At 49.1% G+C, this 18,754-nt stretch overlaps 1 protein-coding gene across 1 annotated transcript in view; it reads left to right on the forward strand.

The window, feature by feature from the left end:
* NHEJ1 (non-homologous end joining factor 1) overlaps positions 1-18,754 on the forward strand; it is a 529,484-nt gene that overhangs the window by 14,773 nt on the left and 495,957 nt on the right. The window contains exon 3 of the mRNA XM_063933877.1: positions 15,558-15,767. Within this exon, the coding sequence (XP_063789947.1) occupies positions 15,558-15,767 (210 nt within the window). The remainder of the gene's footprint in view (positions 1-15,557; positions 15,768-18,754) is intronic.

An 18,754-nucleotide genomic window follows, 5' to 3' on the forward strand; every position in this document is an offset into this window, starting at 1 on the left:
CATTCGGACAGGGCAGAGCTGCGGACTCGTCCCCAGTTCTCTCCCTAAGGTGGTGTCAGTGTTTCACCTGAACCAGCTTATTGTGGTGTCTTGCGCCTACTAGGGACTTGGAGGACTCCAAGTTGCTAGATGTGGTCAGGGCCCTGAAAATATAGGTTCCAGGACGGCTGGAGTCAGGAAAACTGACTTGCTGTTATCCTGTATGCACCCAACAAACTGGGTGCTCTTGCTTTTAAGCAGACTTTTGCTAGTTGGATGTGTAATACAATTCAGCTTGCACATTCTGTGGCAGGCCTGCCACAGCCAAAATATGTAAATGCCCATTCCACAAGGAAGGTGGGCTCATCTTGGGCGGCTGCCCGAGGGGTCTCGGCTTTACAACTTTGCCGAGCGGCTATTTAGTCAGGGGCAAACACGTTTGTAAAATCCTACAAATTTGATACCCTGGCTAAGGAGGACCTGGAGTTCTCTCATTCGGTGCTGCAGAGTCATCCGCACTCTCCCGCCCGTTTGGGAGCTTTGGTATAATCCCCATGGTCCTTTCAGGAACCCCAGCATCCACTAGGACGATAGAGAAAATAAGAATTTACTTACCGATAATTCTATTTCTCGGAGTCCGTAGTGGATGCTGGGCGCCCATCCCAAGTGCGGATTATCTGCATTACTTGTACATAGTTACAAAAATCGGGTTATTATTGTTGTGAGCCATCTTTTCAGAGGCTCCGCTGTTATCATACTGTTAACTGGGTTCAGATCACAGGTTGTACAGTGTGATTGGTGTGGCTGGTATGAGTCTTACCCGGGATTCATAAATCCTTCCTTATTGTGTACGCTCGTCCGGGCACAGTACCTAACTGAGGCTTGGAGGAGGGTCATAGGGGGAGGAGCCAGTGCACACCACCTGATCCTAAAGCTTTACTTTTTGTGCCCTGTCTCCTGCGGAGCCGCTATTCCCCATGGTCCTTTCAGGAACCCCAGCATCCACTACGGACTCCGAGAAATAGAATTATCGGTAAGTAAATTCTTATTTTAACCATGTAGAATATGGAGCAGTAATAGGGACAATCCTAACTAAGAGTTAAGTAAAAAACAACATCATCCTTTTCTTCTATAATAGGATATATTCTTTTTTTTTTTTTTTTTTCTCTAGCATCCATAAGGGATATTGGGGAGATTTTGGTGGTCATTCTGACCCGATCGCACGCTGCAGTTTTTCGCAGCATAGCGATCGGGTCAGAACTGCGCCGGCGCATGGCCGCCCGTCGCTGCTCTACAATCGCCTCTGCCTGATGACAGGCAGAGGCGGTCGATGGGCGGGAGAGGGTGAAACGACGGCATTTGGCCGCCGTTTCGTGGGCGCGGTCCGGCCAACGCAGGCGTGGCCGGACCGTACGGGGAGTGGCCCGCAGCGGCTACGTGACGTCACACGCAGCCACTGCGGGCCGGGGAACGAAGAATAGCTCCCGGCCAGCACGCTAAAGCTGCGCTGGCCGGGAGCTATTCTTGAAGTGCAAAAGCATCGCCGCTGTGCGATGCCTTTGCACATCTGCGGGGGGGGGGGGGGGGGGCACTGACATGCGTGGCGGACTAGCCCTGTGCTGGGCGTCCCCCCGCATGTCTGAGTTCCTGATCGTAGCTGTGCTAAATTTAGCACAGCTACGATCAACTCTGAATGACCCCCTTAGTACGATGGGTATAGACGGGTCCAAAGGAGCCGGTGCACTTTAAATTTCTTCCACTGGGTGTGCTGGCTCTATGCCCCCTCCCACAGGCAGTTCAGAATAAAGTGCCCTTGGGAGAGGATGCACACTCTGGAGCTCCAGAGAATTTTTTTCAGTTTCTTTTAAACTTTTATTATTTTTGGTATGCTGTTTTGGCAACAGCATACCTGCACTGTGGGAGTAAGGGGGGCGACGGTCACCGGCCTTGTGAGGTGCAGAGCCGCTTCTCCGCTGCAGGACCACCATCCTGAGAGCTTGTTTGTTCAGCGGGGCACTGCGCCTTGGCTGTTGCAATCGCAGCACGCCGCACACGCCTAACACTAGCCTAAAGGTGTCTTCTGTGGTGAATACAAGCCGGGGGACCCGCTAGGGGCGGAGCTACCTCAGAGCAGGACCAGAGGCATTGTGGCGCCTTCCTCTGCTTACTGCAGCAGCTAACAGCACACACAGCGCTTCCTGACTCCCACAGACACGTTGGAAAACTGGTACAGGGTGTAGTAAAGGGGGAGAGCCGCTATTGTACACAATCTGTGTCCTCTACAGGACAGAAGTGTTTCACTGTGATATAATTAGCTAACAGCCTCACTGGGGCTGTACAGCTAGGGGTGTGCTGGTGTCTCTCTCTGTGTGTCTCCTCTCACATACAGTAGGGGCAGGCTTGATCAGCATTACTGTCTGTGTATGTGTATGTCATTGTGATTACTGTAAACATGGGTAAACACAAACTCTGTAGTGTATGCCACACTAGATTATCTCCCTTATCTACTGATTCTGTTTCATGTGAACAGTGCAGCCAATATTCACAACTCAGTGAAGGGGCTGGTTGAGAGGGTCCAGAGCCCTTCTGGGCTGGGGGCTCTTAAAACTATATGTCATCACAACTGTCTGCAGACTTAGCTGCTAGGGCAGATGTTAGACAGCCCTCCCTCTCATGCAGGTCCACAAAATCGTGGTTTACCTGCCCTACTCTCTGATTCAGTGGAGGATATACAGGAGGATGGGGAGGACTTAGATCCCATTAGTGGGGATCCTGATACTGCTCAGGGTATTGAACCCCTCATTCTGGCTATATGGGATGTGTTAAAACTCCCTTTAGACGACGCTGCGTTACAGCAGTCGTTTTTCTTTACACAAAACAAGTCTAATGTCACTTTACCTGATAAATTGGCCTAGAAAAGTCCAGACAAAAAATTCCAAGTGTCAAAAAAGTTTTTGTGCACTTTCCCATTTGCTCCTGAAGGTAGGAGATTTTGGGAAGAACCCTCGAGGGTTGACGTATCAGTCTCTCGACTGTCCAAAAAGGCGGTGCTGCCTGCCCCGGTTTCCTTTACCATGAAGTATCCTGGGGACAGAAAAATAGAGACTACACTCAAATCTATTTACATGGCAGCAGGTATATTGCAGAGGCCGATCATAGCAGGTTGCTGGATGATGCCATTCATACGTGGGCTACTCAGATACAGGAGGGCCTCTCCGGGGCTATGCCTCTGGTCACTATGGTTACTCTCCTCAAGCACATTCAGGACACTACACGCATCCTGTGTGACTCGCTCAAGGAGATGGGGAATATTAATGCTAGGATTTCTGCCGTGGCAGTGTCGGCACGCAGGGCTTTGTGGTTGTGTCAGTGGTTAGCGGACGAAGAATCAAAGCGCAGTATGGCATCCCTCCCCTTTTCAGGAGAATGGCTCTTTGGTGTTGAGTTGGATACATGGATTTCCAAAGTCACTGCTGGGAAATCCACGTTTCTCATACGTCCTAGAGGATGCTGGGGTCACATCAAGAACCATGGGGTATAGACGGGATCCCCAGGAGACATGGGCACTTTAAGACTTTGAATGGGTGTGAACTGGCTCCTCCCTCTATGCCCCTCCTCCATACTCCAGTTTTAGAATTGTGCCCAGGGAGACTGGTCACACACAGGGGAGCTCTACTGAGTTTCTCTGAAAAGGTTTTTTATTTTCAGGGAGACTGCTGGCAACAGTCTCCCTGCATCGTGGGACTTAGGGGAGAGAAGTCAGACATACTTCTAATGAGTTTAAAGGCTCTGCTTCTTGGCTACAGGACACCATTAGCTCCTGAGGGTTTGGAACACTAGGTATGCCTAGGGGTTCACTCCCAGAGCCCGCCGCCACCCCCCCTTGCAGAGCCAGAAGTCAGAAGACAGGTGAGTAGAAGAAGATAAAAGACTTCAGTGATGGCTTTCTGAGGTACCGCACAGCGATCGCGCTGCGCGCCAAGCTCCCACACACACAGAGGCACTACAGGGCGCAGGGGGGGCACCCTGGGCAGCATAAAAATCCTCATTAAGGCTGGCAATGTGGATAATAAGTGCCTAGGCACTAAATCCTACCCCCGCCAGTGTCATTATAGTAAAAAATAGCGGGGCTGAAGCGCGCCATTAAGGGGGCGCGGCTTAGCCCTCACAGCTCACACAGCCAGCGCCATTTTCTCTTGTAAAAACGGTGGTCCTCCCTCACACTGCTGAAAGTACCAGGGTGAAAAACGGGGGGGTGCAGCAAAGGTGTTGAAATATATGTTTCATTTAAACTGCTGCAGGTTTGGGGCATTCTATAATCTTCAAAACCGCTATTAAGCGCTGGGTTATGAGCTGGCAAACTCTTTCTGTGTCTCTCTGACAGAATTTACTGTGAGTCTGTCCCCTATATGTCGGTGGGTGTTTAGTACATGTGTCGGTATGTCGGTGGCGGTGTGCTTCCCGCAAATGGCTGTGGGAGGGACCCTGTCGGCACCGCCGACTCCTTATAGTACTTGGTACAAGTGTGTCAGCAGGTCGGGGGATGAATGTTTTTCCTAAGAGAAAAGTATATTAGGGACACAGACGTGTGTCGGTGGCCCTGTCGGCACCACCAATATCTGACCGGGTAAAAGAATTGCATGTGAATGTGATGCATATCAGAAAAGGCTATGTTTGTGTATATATATAGATAGTAAGGTTGCATAAATCGTGTCACAAGACGTAGAAATATCTGTGGAGGATATTTCCCTCAGAACCCTTGGGGTCGCAAAAATGTTATTTTGCCCAGTTACTACTCCCTAATACCGACACAGATGCGGCTTCCTCTGTCGACAGTAATGTTTCCTGAGGAGATCCCTAAAAAATAAAGGAGCGTTTAGTGCATGATTAGTGTATGAGGAGGACGTATTAACGTCACTGAGGACCCTGCTGTTCCGAACAGAGGGGTCTATGTGTGTGTATGTATGTATATATATATATATGTTTTGTACACATGCATACACGTACAGATAAATTTTTAATACAGCTGAAGTAACATTCCTCATTTTCATGTGCTAGACGCTCTGTGGAGAAGGTCTGGGTCAGCCCTGACATGATGGTTTCAAATCTTCAGGAGGATTCCGATTGTTTATTCTTTTTCTGCCGCGGATAGAATAAAGTGGGAGTCACCCCCTGTTCTGCACGGGGCGCTGTCACAAAGCCAATGGAGCATATGTAGGAAGCTACAGTATATTCTAGTTATGTGTGCACGCATACGTCAGTTAGACCTGCCATTGCATGCGCATGGGGGAGTAGTAGTATTCAAAAATGGTCGGTTACCTGGTCATCCGTTATAGATACCCTGGGGAGAGATGAGATACTCCGTACATTGGGTCATATCAAGGACGCTGCAGCATACTTTTGTGCCACTGCAGGGGATATGGGACTCTTGGGTTCGCGACCCAATTCCATGGTGGTCTCGGCTAGGAGGGCGTGGTGGATTCACCAACGGAATGCTGATGCTGACTCCGAGAACAAATGGAGTCTCTTCCCTAGGAAGGTGAAGCCTGTTTTGGTGACGGCCTAGTTATTTTGATCTCGGCGGATACCGCTGGTAAGTCTACCTTCTTGCCATATGTTCCCTCACAACGGATGATGACGCATCATTGTCAGATGCAGTCATTGAGGACCAGTTGATACAGATTCCCTTTTCTTTGCAGGTAGAGGAAGGAGAAAAGGGAAGAGGTCCGCAGCCTCTTCAAGATCACAGAGCAGACATCATCCTCTGTTCTGCCACATCCACCGCATGACACTGGGACTCTCTTGCGGGAGCCCACACCGGTGGGGCCACGTCTAAAACTCTTCAGTCAGTCCTGGAACGGACCTGGACCCGGGGGTTTTACGAATAGTGTCCCCTGGAGTTTCCAGACGTTTGCCCTCACCAATTTTTCAAATAAACCGATTTTTCTCCGGACGGGGAGGTAGTATTCGACGCAACACAAGAGTTGTGTCAGGATCAAGTCATTGGCCTGGTTTCCCCTATCACTACAGGGAGAAGGCTTTTATTCAAGCCTCTTTGTGGTCCCGAAGCCAGACGGCTCGGTCAGACCAATCCTAAATCTGAAATCACTCAATTTCTACTTAAAGAAATTCAAATCCAAGATGGAATCTCTCAGGTCAGTGATCTCCAATCTAGAAAAAAGGATACAGGAGGTCAACTTACATTTTTCTCCGCATTAGATTTACCTGAGGTTTGCTGTTCAGGATGGTCATTACCAATTTCACCAGGGTGATGGCGGTAATGATGGTTCTCCTTCTCTAGTATGGAGTCACATTTATCCCGTGCTGGGACGGTCTCCTGATAACGGCGAGATCAAGAAACCAGTGGGTGCAAAACGTTGCACTCTCCCTGAAAGTTCTTCAACAACAGGGTTGGTTCCTGAACTGGCCAGATTCACTGATGGTCCCATCGACGCGGTTGTCAGTTTTGGGATTAATACTAGACACAGACCTACAGAGTTTTTTCTTTCAGTGGAAAAGGCTCTGAAGAGCCAGAGTCTGGTAAAACAAATTCCGAGACCAGCAAGAGTGTCAATTCATCAATACATTCGGTTGCTGGAAAAGATGGTTGCGGCCTATGAGGCCTCTCTGTTTGGCAGGTTTCATGCCAGGATGTCCAGTAGAAGCTGTTGGACAAGGAGTCCGGTTCCCACCTACACATACACCGGAGGATAATCCTGTCTTCCAAGTCCAGAATGTCACTCCTGTGGTGGCTGCGCAGTTCTCACATCCTAGAGGGGCGCAGGTTCGAGATCCAGGACTGGATCCTAGCAACCACGGATGCAAGCCTCCGAGGCGGGGGGGGGGGGGGCAGTCACACAGGGGGGGGAAACTTCCAAGGAAGATAGTCAAGTTAGAAAACTTGTCACCACATAAACGGTCTAGAGTTTAGGGCCGTTTACAACGGTTTTCTACAAACGAAAAGCAGAACGGCAATGGCAGAAATCACAAGGATTTTTCGCTGGGCGGAAAAATATACAAGCGTTCTGTCGGCGATGTCGTTCCAAGAGTGGACAACTGGGAATCAGACTTCCTCAGCAGACACGATCCCCATCCAGGAGAGGGGAAACCTCCTCCAAGTAATCTTCGGAGAAGTGGCATGTTGGTGGGATTTCCTCAAATAGGAATGATGGCATCTCGTCTCAACAAGAAGCTTCAGAATACCAGGTCAAGGGACCCTCAAACAGGAACAGTGAATGCACTGGTGACACCGTGGGTGTTTTCAGTCGGTATATGTATTGCATACGTTTTCTCTCGTTCCAAAAGTTCTGGGATCATACAAAGCAAATTCAAGCGAGCCTCATGGTCTCAGACTGGCCAAGAAGAGCTTGGTATCCAGATCTCAGGAATTACTCATAGGAGATCCCTGGTTTTTTCCTTTGCGCGAAGACCTGTTGAGGCAGGGGCCGTGCATGTATTCGGACTTACCGCGGCTATATTTGACGACATGGCGGTTGACCGCCAAATCCTAGTCCGTAAGGGTATTCCCACGGTATTTGTTCTCCACGCTTATTTGGGCTGGAAAAAGGGGTAATGTCTAAACATTACTACCGTAGTTGGAGAAAATAAATTTCTTGGTGTGAATCCAAGAAGACTCCTACGGCAGACTTGTCAGCTAGGACGTTTTCTCCATTTCCTACAAACCGGTGTGGATGCGGGCCTAACCTTGGGCTCAATTATAATCGGCTTTTCGGGTTTCTTTCAGAATAAATTGGTCTCCCTTCCAGAAGTTCAGACTGTCGTGAAGGGCGGGTTGCACATCCAACCTCCATTTGTGCTCCAGTGGCACCATGGGATCTTAACGTGGTGTTGCAGTTCCTTCACTCATATTGATTTGAACCTTTACAGAAGGTGGAGTTGACATTCATCACTTGGGAAGTGGTCATCAGGTTGGCCTTGGCATACGCAAGGCGAGTGTCTGAGTTAGCGGCCTGGTCTCACAAGAGACCTTATTTGATCTTCCATGAAGATAGAGCAGAGTTGGAAACTCGTCAACAATTTCTACCGAAGGTGGTTTCTTCTTTCCACATGTACCAACCTATTGTGGTGCCTGTGACTACCGACGCCTTCGCTGTCGAAGTCTCTGCATGTGGTCAGAGTTTTGAAAATTTATGTCGCCAGGACGGCTCCGTTTAGGAACACAAGCTCTGTTGTCCTGTTTGCTCCCAACAAGATTGGGTATCCTGATTCCAAGCAGACTGTTGCGCGCTGGATCTATGGTACGATTCAGCATGCTCATCTCACGGCAGGATTGCCGTTACCGAAATAGGTGAAGGCCCATTCTACTAGAAAGGTGGGCTCGTCTGGGGCGGTTGACCGGGGAGTCTCGGCATTGCAACTTTACCGAGCAGCTATTTAGCAAACAATTTGGCTAAGTTTTACGGGTTTATTACCTTGGCTGAGGTTGACCTCACATTTGGTCATTCGGTACTGCAGAGTCGTCCACACTCTCCCGCCCATTCTAGAGCTTTGGTATAACCCCATGGTGTCACGTCTGGCAGGGTTTGAGGATCCGGCAGCTGAGATTTGCCCGAGGAGGTAGCAGGCTGTGAATGAACTAGATGAGGGGGCTGGATATAGTTCCTTCGCATGGAACACGGAGCAATGAAGAACGTAGGCGGGGTTTGAGAGTCAATGGAAAGTATTTATTATATGCAGGGCTGAGGTAGGGAACTGAGGCTGAAGCACAATGGTTAAAGACGTGGCTGGAGGTGAAGAACTGCGGACTGTGATTTGAAAGACGAGACTGTAGATGATGAACTGTGGAACTGTGGATGGTAGTTGAAAACGTGGCTGGAGACAAGGACTGTGGACTGTGGTTTGGAAAACGAGGCTTGAAGATAATAATCTGCAGGCTGTGGTCAGTGGTACAAAGGCGTAACTGGTGAAGGAGATCTGTGGAGTGTGGCTTGAAAGACGAGGCAGAAGACCCGGGGCCGACTGTGCCCAAAGAGTCTTACTGGACCGGGTTTTTCAGGAGCGCTTCCACAGGCAGTAGCAGGCAAGAAACGGCAGGGCTGCAGCAGCAACAGAGAACCGACCAAGCAGGATCAGGAGGAACCAAGATACAGCAGGAATCCTGGGAGCACAGGCTAAAGCACCTACAACAGGGTTGTAACTTGAAGCACTGGCATCCCTGTCCTAAACCAGTCCCCTTTTATAGGGAGAGCTTCCCCTGGATTGGCTGGAAGAAACAGGAAACAGGAACTATGCTTAAAACTTGGTCTCCAACATGGCGGCGCCCAGTAATGCAGACCTTTTTGCAAAGCCACATTGCTCACTGCCCCTGGTCTCCAAGCAACGGTTCAGCAAGAGCGACCCGCTGTAGCGGCGTCCCGCCGCCACGAGCGGACCCCCTCACCTCCGCTACTGCTGCCCACGGATCCGACGCAGCAGCCCACCTCCGCCGCTGCCCGCACAACGCCAAGGAAGCCAGCCCCGCGTGCCCAGCGTACCGGTAAGACTCCGGACGCTGACACATGGTTCTTGATGTGACCCCAGCATCCTCTAGGACGTATGAGAAAATAGGATTTTAATACCTACCGGTAAATCCTTTTCTCATAGTCCGTAGAGGATGCTGGGCGCCCGTCCCAGTGCGTACTGTATCTGCAGTAATTCTTTGTGGTTACACACATGTTGTGTTACGTTTCTTGTCAGCCTGGTGCTGCAATTGTTCATGCCGTTGGCTTGTATTCTGTTGAATGCCACGTTCAGCGGCATGCTTGAGGTGTGAGCTGGTAAGATGCTCACCGTGGTTTAACAATAAATCCTTTCCTCGAAATGTCCGTCTCCCTGGGCACAGTTCCTATAACTGGAGTTTGGAGGAGGGGCATAGAGGGAGGAGCCAGTTCACACCCATTCAAAGTCTTAAAGTGCCCATGTCTCCTGCGGATCTCGTCTATACCCCATGGTTCTTGATGTGACCCCAGCATCCCTTATGGACTAAGAGAAAAGGATTTACCGGTAGGTATTAAAATCCTATTTTCTCCCCTCTGGGGCCCCGCCGGCTAGGTGTTCCTACCCGGGGCCATCTGTTCAGTCCTTTCGGTCTAACAGATTTCGTTCTAGAACCAGAGGTGCCTCCAATGCAAATAGAGGCACCAGAGGTAAGTCAAAAAGACCTGCAACCACCTGTTCTCAGGAACAGAGCACCAGTTCTGCTTCCACTAAGTCCTCAGCATGACAGTGCCCACCCACCCCGAGGAGATCTCAACATGGGAGCCTGACTGCGTCACTTCAGCCGAATCTGGGAAAGCTCCTGCCAGGATACCTGGGTAAGGGACCTCATTTCTCAAGGCTACAAGCTGGAGTTCGACGGTTCTCCTCCCAAACGATTTTTCAAATCAAGCTTATCAGCTTTGAAGGATACGCAAGTTACGTTGCAACAGGCCATCTGAAAGTTGTTCCAGTCCCACGTCATTGTTCCAGTACCGATACCACAACGAAGCAGGGGTTATTACTCCAACCTGTTTGTGGTACCAAAGCCGGATGGCTCGGTACGGCTCATTTTGAATCTAATGTCCTTGAATCCTTACCTAATGGTTTTCAAGTTCAAAATGGAATTCCTGAGGACAGTGATTGTGGGTCTGAAAGAACAGAAATTCCTGGTTTCCCTGGATATCAAGGATGCCTACCTTCATATTCCAATTTGGCCACCTCATCAGACTTATCTTACTGGACAATCACTACCAGTTCCAGGCACTACCCTTTGGCCTGTCCACAGCTCCGAGGGTATTCACGAAGGTGATGGCGGAGATGATGTTCCAACTCCGGGTCCATGGGGTCAATGCCGTCCCTTACCTGGACGATTTTCTGATAAAAGCAAGATCCAGTGAGCTATTTTTGCTCTGTATCGACCACAGTGTCCAACTTCTGTCAGTCCATGAGTGTATTTTCAATCTACAGAAGTCCCACCTGGAGCCGACTCAGCGGCTCCTGTTCTTGGGGATGTTACTGGATACGGTGGCCCAGAAGGTGTTCCTCCTGGAGGACAAGGTGAGAACACTTCAGGAGATGGTCCGCATGGTGCTCCGAACTGCTCGTTTATCCATCCATCTTTGCATCAGATTGTTGGGGAAGATGGTCGCCTCTTACGAGGCAATCCAATATGGGAGGTTCCATGCCAGAACATTTCAATTGGATCTCCTGAGCAAGTGGTCCGGATCACATCTACAGATGCACCAGATGATTAGGCTGTCACCTCAGGCCAGGATTTCCCTCCTGTGGTGGCTGCAGTCCTCCAATCTCCTGGATGGATGCAGTTTCGGGACATATATATTGGTAGATGCTCAATTAGCTTAGTGATATCATTCAGGTGCTCGAAAGGGAGGGGTATTTCTGAGCAAGAAAAAAAGCCATTTGGTTCCCCCAGCACCCTGAATGATAACAGTAACCAGATATAAATCCCATATAATAATAGAATTCAGAGATCTTTGTTACACATATTTGCGCAAATGTGTGGTTAAGCCCCAAAGCCGCATCAAGGCGTCTCTGTATATTTGGGGTCCCTATTCAGGATTGGACCCTCCTCACGACGGATGCAAGTCTGCGAGGTTGGGGAGCTGTCACCCAAGGGACGCAGTTTCCAGGGCAGGTGGTCAGCCCACGAAGCCCTCCTTCTGATCAACATTTTGGAACTTCAGGCAATCTACAATGCTCTGCTTCAGGCCTCTCCTCTGCTCACAGATCACGCGATCCAGGGTCAGTCAGACAACGCCACAGCAGTGGCGTACATCAAACGGCAAGGAGGGACAAAAAGCAGAGGCTGCATGCGAGAGGTGTCAAAGATACTCCTCTAGGTGGAAAGAAATGCAAGAGCAATGTCCGCAATCTTCATTCCGGGTGTGGACAACTGGGAAGCGGTCTTCCTGAGTCGTCACGATCTCCACCCGGGGGGAGTGGGGATCCACCATCAGGTGTTCCAGCAGATCATCCTCCGGTGGGGCTGCCCACAGATAGACATGATGGCTTCTCGACTCAACAAGAAGCTTCACTGGTATTGCTCACGAACCAGGGACCCTCAGGTGAATGCAGTGGATGCACTGACGTCGCCTTGGCCTTACTGGCTGGTACACCTGTTTCCTCCGATTCTGTTGCTCCCAAGGGTGCTCAAGCGAATCAGAAATCAAGGAGTCCAGGCAATTCTGATTGCCCCGGATTGGCCTCGGAGGGCGTGGTACGTGGATCTTCTGGACATGTCCGTTGAAGACCTTTGGCCTCTACCACTAAGAAGCGATCTTCTTCAACAAGGACTGTTCATTCTTCAACAAGGACCGTTCATCTACCCAGACTTACGGCAACTTCGTTTGACGGCATGGAGGTTGAGCGTTCCATCCTAGCTTACAAGGGCCTTTCCAAAAAGGTTATTGCTACCATGGTTCAGGCCAGGAAACCTGTGACGTCGAAACACTATCATCATATCTGGAGAAGATATGTCTCTTGGTGCGAGGAACGCACGTATCCACCTGCAGGGTTCCACTTTGGACGTTTCTTACGTTTCCTGCAGGCTGGTGTGGATCAGGGCTTGCATATGTGTTCCATTAAGGTCCACATTTCAGCTCTCTCCATTTTCTTCCAGAAGAAATTGGCACTGTTGCCAGAAGTTCGTACCTTCTTGCAAGGGGTACTCCACATACAACCTCCTTTTGTGCTGCCTACAGCGCCCTGGGATTTGAATGTGGTGTTGGAATTTCTACAGTCCTCCTGGTTTGAGCCTCTGATGACGGTAGAAGACAAGTACCTCATGTGGAAGACGGTGATGTTACTGGCCCTGGTTTCTGCTAGGCGTGTCTCAGAATTGGGGGCCTTATCGTGTAAAAGTCCATACTTGGTCTTTTACGAGGACAGAGCGGAGCTCAGGACTAGGCAGCAGTTCCTGCCGAAGGTTGTCTCTGCGTTTCACTTGAATCAACCTATTGTGGTTCCATCCAGTTCTGACACTTCTGCTACTCCGAAGGCATTGGATGCTGTACGAGCATTGAAGATCTATGTCAAGCGAATGGCTTGGATCAGAAAGACGGATTCCTTGTTCGTGCTCTGTGATGCGCAGAAAAAGGTTTGTCCCGCTTCAAAGCAGTCCACTGCTCGTTGGCTTAGGCTTACTATCCAACAGGCCTATGTGTCGGCAGCGTTACCTGTCCCTAAGTATCTGAAAGCCCACTCTACCAGATCTGTGGGCTCTTCCTGGGCGGCTGCCAAGGAGTCTCGGCCTTGCAACTATGCCGAGCTGCTGCCTGGTCGGGGAAGAACACCTTTGAGAAGTTCTACAAGTTTGATACCCAGTTTGGGCAGATAGTGCTGTAGCAGTCTCCGCACATTCCCGCCCGTTCTGGAAGCTTTGGGACGTCCCCATCATACTAAGTCTCCCCAATATCCCTTATGGATGCTAGAGAAAATAGGATTTTAATTACCTACCGGTAAATCCTTTTCTCGTAGTCCATAAGGGATATTAGGCGCCCACCTCAGTGCGTTGACTTTTCTGCAGGTTCTCTGTTCTGTTGTTACCTGTTCAGCTGTTTCTGTTATTGTTACCAGCCGTTGCTGGTTGTTATATGTTCGTGGTGTGCTGGTATTAAATCTCACCACTCTTGTTATCATGTTCCTTCTCTCATATATGTCCTTTCTCCTTCAGGCACTATTTTACCTATAACTGCCTGTGGGAGGGGGCATAGAGGGGAGGAGCTAGCACACCCAGTGAAGTAATATAAAGTGCACCAGCTCCTTTGGACCCCGTCTTTTTTTTTTTAAGAGTCTCACAAAAAGGACTGTCTAATTGCTTGTTTCCACCCAGCCATCCCTAACTGATGGAGGGAATGTAATAGGCTATGACATCAGAGCATGATGCAAACAGACATCTTGGTTTGCTGCCACAAATGCTCACCAGTATAGCATAGGGATTTCCTCTCAACTTGTGAATTGCTATAGAGACAGCTTCACTTAAACAATAGGAAGGGCAAAGGCCACTTTCTAAAAGTCTGCTTTAATAGGCGTTATTTATTTGCTTGTTAACAAAGTATTTTCTGTGAGTGTGTTTATTTTTGTTCTTTGTAATGGATTTTAGAGAGATTTGGGTTTGACTCTTATGACCAGCCCTTTCCCATAATAGTGAAGGCTCTCTCCTTGTGGGGACTCTGTTCCATGGGGAATGTCTTAGCTGACATCAGATGGTGGGCCAAGGCACCCCTTCCCCCCATCCCCCTCTTCAGTGAGCCCCATGGCCATGGTGGTTATTGTCAATTCATATTGATCTTTTGGATTGATAAGATTGTTCTTAAAAAAACGATACTGCTCAATGATCCTTGGGAAAAATCTTCTTAAAAAAATCAACTGATTAATGCTGCAGAACACTTCTCTGACAGTGCATGTAGTGAAGATTGCAAACTGGGGGATTATTAATCTTGTTGAAATGAGGCCCTTGCTGTATCGATTGGAAAATGTGGCACCTACATCTGGGTACACACTATTCAAATACTGGGTCACTGGCCTGAGAATTATTTAGTATGTATGCTGCACCAGGGCCTGTCAGTCGGTTGATAACCCATCAGGTATACTGTATGTTACTGATATAGTATGTACTGCAAACACTTGGTTCCGTTGAAAAGGCATCATTCGGAATTTGTAGTGTGTACAGAGATCGGCCTGATTCTGCATATAAAAAATGTCACGTGCACGGTTTGAAGTTCAGGTGATTGTTTAAAACAAAGCAATAATTGTGTAGTGTGTATGCTCCACATCCGGTTTTATTGAGATCATGTTTGTCATCAGAATTTGTCTAGCCGTCGGCAAATCTCTCGCCAAGGGCTAACCATGGCAAAGGTGAGCCAGCAACCCCATGCTCCCAAGAAGCCCCGTGGCGTTAGGAGATTGGGAGAACATGTCGTTCTCCTTTTAGAGATGGTCTAAAGACCCAAGCTCCCAGTATATGGTGAGTACTTTATTGGGTGATTGCAGTACACAAACTAGACCTAAAAAATGAAATTAAGCTAAATGTTACCCATGCAGAAGGAAGGAAGAAGCTTCTTTGTAGTGGATGCGAAGAGCTAGGGGGGTTTAAACTGTTCTCCGGATACAGATGCATTTTAAGGGAATAGATTTCTGAGAAGTACCATTTACATTGCGCTCTTCATGTCAGTGCTTTCTCACAGTAATCTTGCTCCAAGAGATAGAGCCGTGGTTCTCAAACTCAACCTTCAAGTTTTCCCAACAGGTCATGTTTTGAGAATTTCTGCCTCTGGACGTAGGTGGGATAATTACTGACCCATCAAAATAGTAACTTACCTGTGCATGATTAGAGCAATCTGTAAAACATGACCTTTTGGTGATATCTGAGGACTGGAGTTGAGAAATACAGAAATAGATAATATTAATTTATTCTCCATAAAGTGCAGAAAGGCGTAACGTGGAAATAGAGTAAATCCCAGGATTGGTGGTTGGGGTGAAGGTGAGTGGTGGGATCCTTCTGTTAAAATTTCTTAAAATCTGTAGTTCAAGTTGTATTCTTAATGTGTCTTCATCATTGAATGTCCATCTGTTCTCCCCAGGAGTTAAATAAACGCCTGAAAGCTCCAGTCTCCTCTTTCCTCACCCACCTGTCCAAGCTGATTCTACCATTGCTGGATTCTACAGAGAGTGACCCCGACCGATTCTCCTATCACAGGACAGAGGGGACCCTAATGCTGCATGTGAAGAGTCAGCTCTCTGGACTTCCATTTTACTGGGACTTTCACTGTAAAGAGGCTAGCATCAGCATGGTAAGATATGTCACTATAGCAGAATGGGATGCCACACGATAGAGGCTTAATACCAGAGACAAGTGGAGGACTGTATGATTGGACAGCACTACAAGGCAGAAAGAGTGCCTGGCAGCTGTAACACCACCTTTTTCTCTGACGTCCTAGTGGATGCTGGGACTCCGTCAGGACCATGGGGAATAGCGGCTCCGCAGGAGACAGGGCACAAAATTTAAAAGTTTGACCACTAGGTGGTGTGTACTGGCTCCTCCCCCTATGACCCTCCTCCAAGCCTCAGTTAGGTTTTTGTGCCCGTCCGAGCAGGGTGCAATCTAGGTGGCTCTCATAAAGAGCTGCTTAGAGTAAAAGTTTTGATAGGTTTCTTATTTTCAGTGAGTCCTGCTGGCAACAGGCTCACTGCAACGAGGGACCTAGGGGAGAAGGAGTGAACTCACCTGCGTGCAGGATGGATTTGCTTCTTAGGCTACTGGACACTAGCTCCAGAGGGACGATCACAGGTACAGCCTGGATGGGTCACCGGAGCCGCGCCGCCGAACCCCTTGCAGATGCCGAAGTAAGAAGAGGTCCAGAAACCGGCGGCTGAAGGCTTTTCAGCCTTCATGAGGTAGCGCACAGCACTGCAGCTGTGCGCCATTGCGCTCAGGCACACTTCACACCAGCGGTCACGGAGGGTGCAGGGCGCTGGGGGGGGCGCCCTGGGCAGCAATGAGATTACCTTTCTGGCTAAAAAGAATACATCACATATAGTCCCTGAGGCTATATGGATGTATTTCACCCCTGCCAGGTCTCAGAAAAACCGGGAGAAGAGCCCGCCGGAATAGGGGGCGGGGCCTATCTCCTCAGCACACAGCGACATTTTCCTACACAGCTCCGCTGCTAGGAAGGCTCCCAGGCTCTCCCCTGCACTGCACTACAGAAACAGGGTAAAAAACAGAGAGGGGGGGCATTTTTTGGCGATATTATATATATTTAAGCAGCTATAAGGAAACAACACTTATATAAGGTTGTTCCTATATAATTATAGCGCTTTGGTGTGTGCTGGCAAACTCTCCCTCTGTCTCCCCAAAGGGCTAGTGGGGTCCTGTCTTCTATCAGAGCATTCCCTGTGTGTCTGCTGTGTGTCGGTACGTGTGTGTCGACATGTATGAGGACGATGTTGGTGTGGAGGCGGAGCAATTGCCGGTAATGGTGATGTCACCCCCTAGGGAGTCGACACCGGAATGGATGGCTTTGTTTATGGAATTACGTGATAATGTCAGCACGCTGCAAAAGTCGGTTGACGACATGAGACGGCCGACAAACCAATTAGCACCTGTACAGGCGTCTCAAACACCGTCAGGGGCTGTAAAACGCCCTTTGCCTCAGTCGGTCGACACAGACCCAGACACGGACACCGAATCTAGTGTCGACGGTGAAGAAACGAACGTATTTTCCAGTAGGGCCACACGTTATATGATCACGGCAATGAAGGAGGCTTTGCATATCTCTGATACTGCAAGTACCACAAAAAGGGGTATTATGTGGGGTCTGAAAAAACTACCTGTAGTTTTTCCTGAATCAGAGGAATTGAATGACGTGTGTGATGAAGCGTGGGTTACCCCTGATAAAAAACTGCTAATTTCAAAGAAGTTATTGGCATTATACCCTTTCCCGCCAGAGGTTAGGGCGCGCTGGGAAACACCCCCTAGGGTGGACAAGGCGCTCACACGTTTATCCAAACAAGTGGCGTTACCGTCTCCTGATACGGCCGCCCTCAAGGATCCAGCTGATAGGAGGCTGGAAAATACTCTAAAAAGTATATACACACATACTGGTGTTATACTGCGACCAGCAATCGCCTCAGCCTGGATGTGCAGTGCTGGGGTGGCTTGGTCGGAGTCCCTGACTGAAAATATTGATACCCTGGATAGGGACAGTATTTTATTGACTATAGAGCAATTAAAGGATGCATTCCTTTATATGCGAGATGCACAGAGAGATATCTGCACTCTAGCATCAAGAGTAAGTGCGATGTCCATATCTGCCAGAAGAAGTCTATGGACACGACAGTGGTCAGGCGATGCGGATTCCAAACGGCATATGGAAGTATTACCGTATAAAGGGGAGGAATTATTTGGGTCGGTCTATCGGATTTGGTAGCCACGGCAACAGCCGGGAAGTCCACCTTTTTACCTCAAGTCCCCTCCCAACAGAAAAAGACGCAGTCTTTTCAGCCGCAGTCCTTTCGTTCCTATAAGAACAAGCGAGCAAAAGGACATTCATATTTGCCCCGAGGCAAAGGAAAGGGTAAGAGACTGCACCAAGCAGCCCCTTCCCAGGAGCAGAAGTCCTCCCCGGCTTCTGCAAAGGCCTCAGCATGACGCTGGGACCTTACAAGCGGACTCAGGGGCGGTGGGGGGGTCGCCTCAAGAATTTCAGCGCACAGTGGGCTCACTCGCAGGTGGACCCCTGGATCCTGCAGGTAGTATCTCAGGGTTACAGGTTGGAATTCGAGAAGTCTCCCCCTCGCCGGTTCCTAAAGTCTGCTTTGCCAACGTCTCCCTCCGACAGGGCGACGGTATTGGAAGCCATTCACAAGCTGTATTCTCAGCAGGTGATAGTCAAGGTACCCCTTCTACAACAGGGAAAGGGGTATTACTCCACGCTATTTGTGGTACCGAAGCCGGACGGCTCGGTAAGACCTATTTTAAATCTGAAATCTCTGAACCTGTACATACAAAAATTCAAGTTCAAGATGGAGTCACTTAGAGCAGTGATAGCGAATCTGGAAGAAGGGGATTTTATGGTGTCCTTGGACATCAAGGATGCTTACCTTCATGTCCCAATTTGCCCTTCACACCAAGGGTTCCTCAGGTTCGTGGTACAAAACTGTCATTATCAGTTTCAGACGCTGCCGTTTGGATTGTCCACGGCACCCAGGGTCTTTACCAAGGTGATGGCCGAAATGATGATCCTTCTTCGAAGAGAAGGCGTATTAATTATCCCTT

The sequence above is a fragment of the Pseudophryne corroboree genome, chromosome 7, assembly GCF_028390025.1.
Source record: "Pseudophryne corroboree isolate aPseCor3 chromosome 7, aPseCor3.hap2, whole genome shotgun sequence".
Classification (NCBI taxonomy): domain Eukaryota; kingdom Metazoa; phylum Chordata; class Amphibia; order Anura; family Myobatrachidae; genus Pseudophryne; species Pseudophryne corroboree.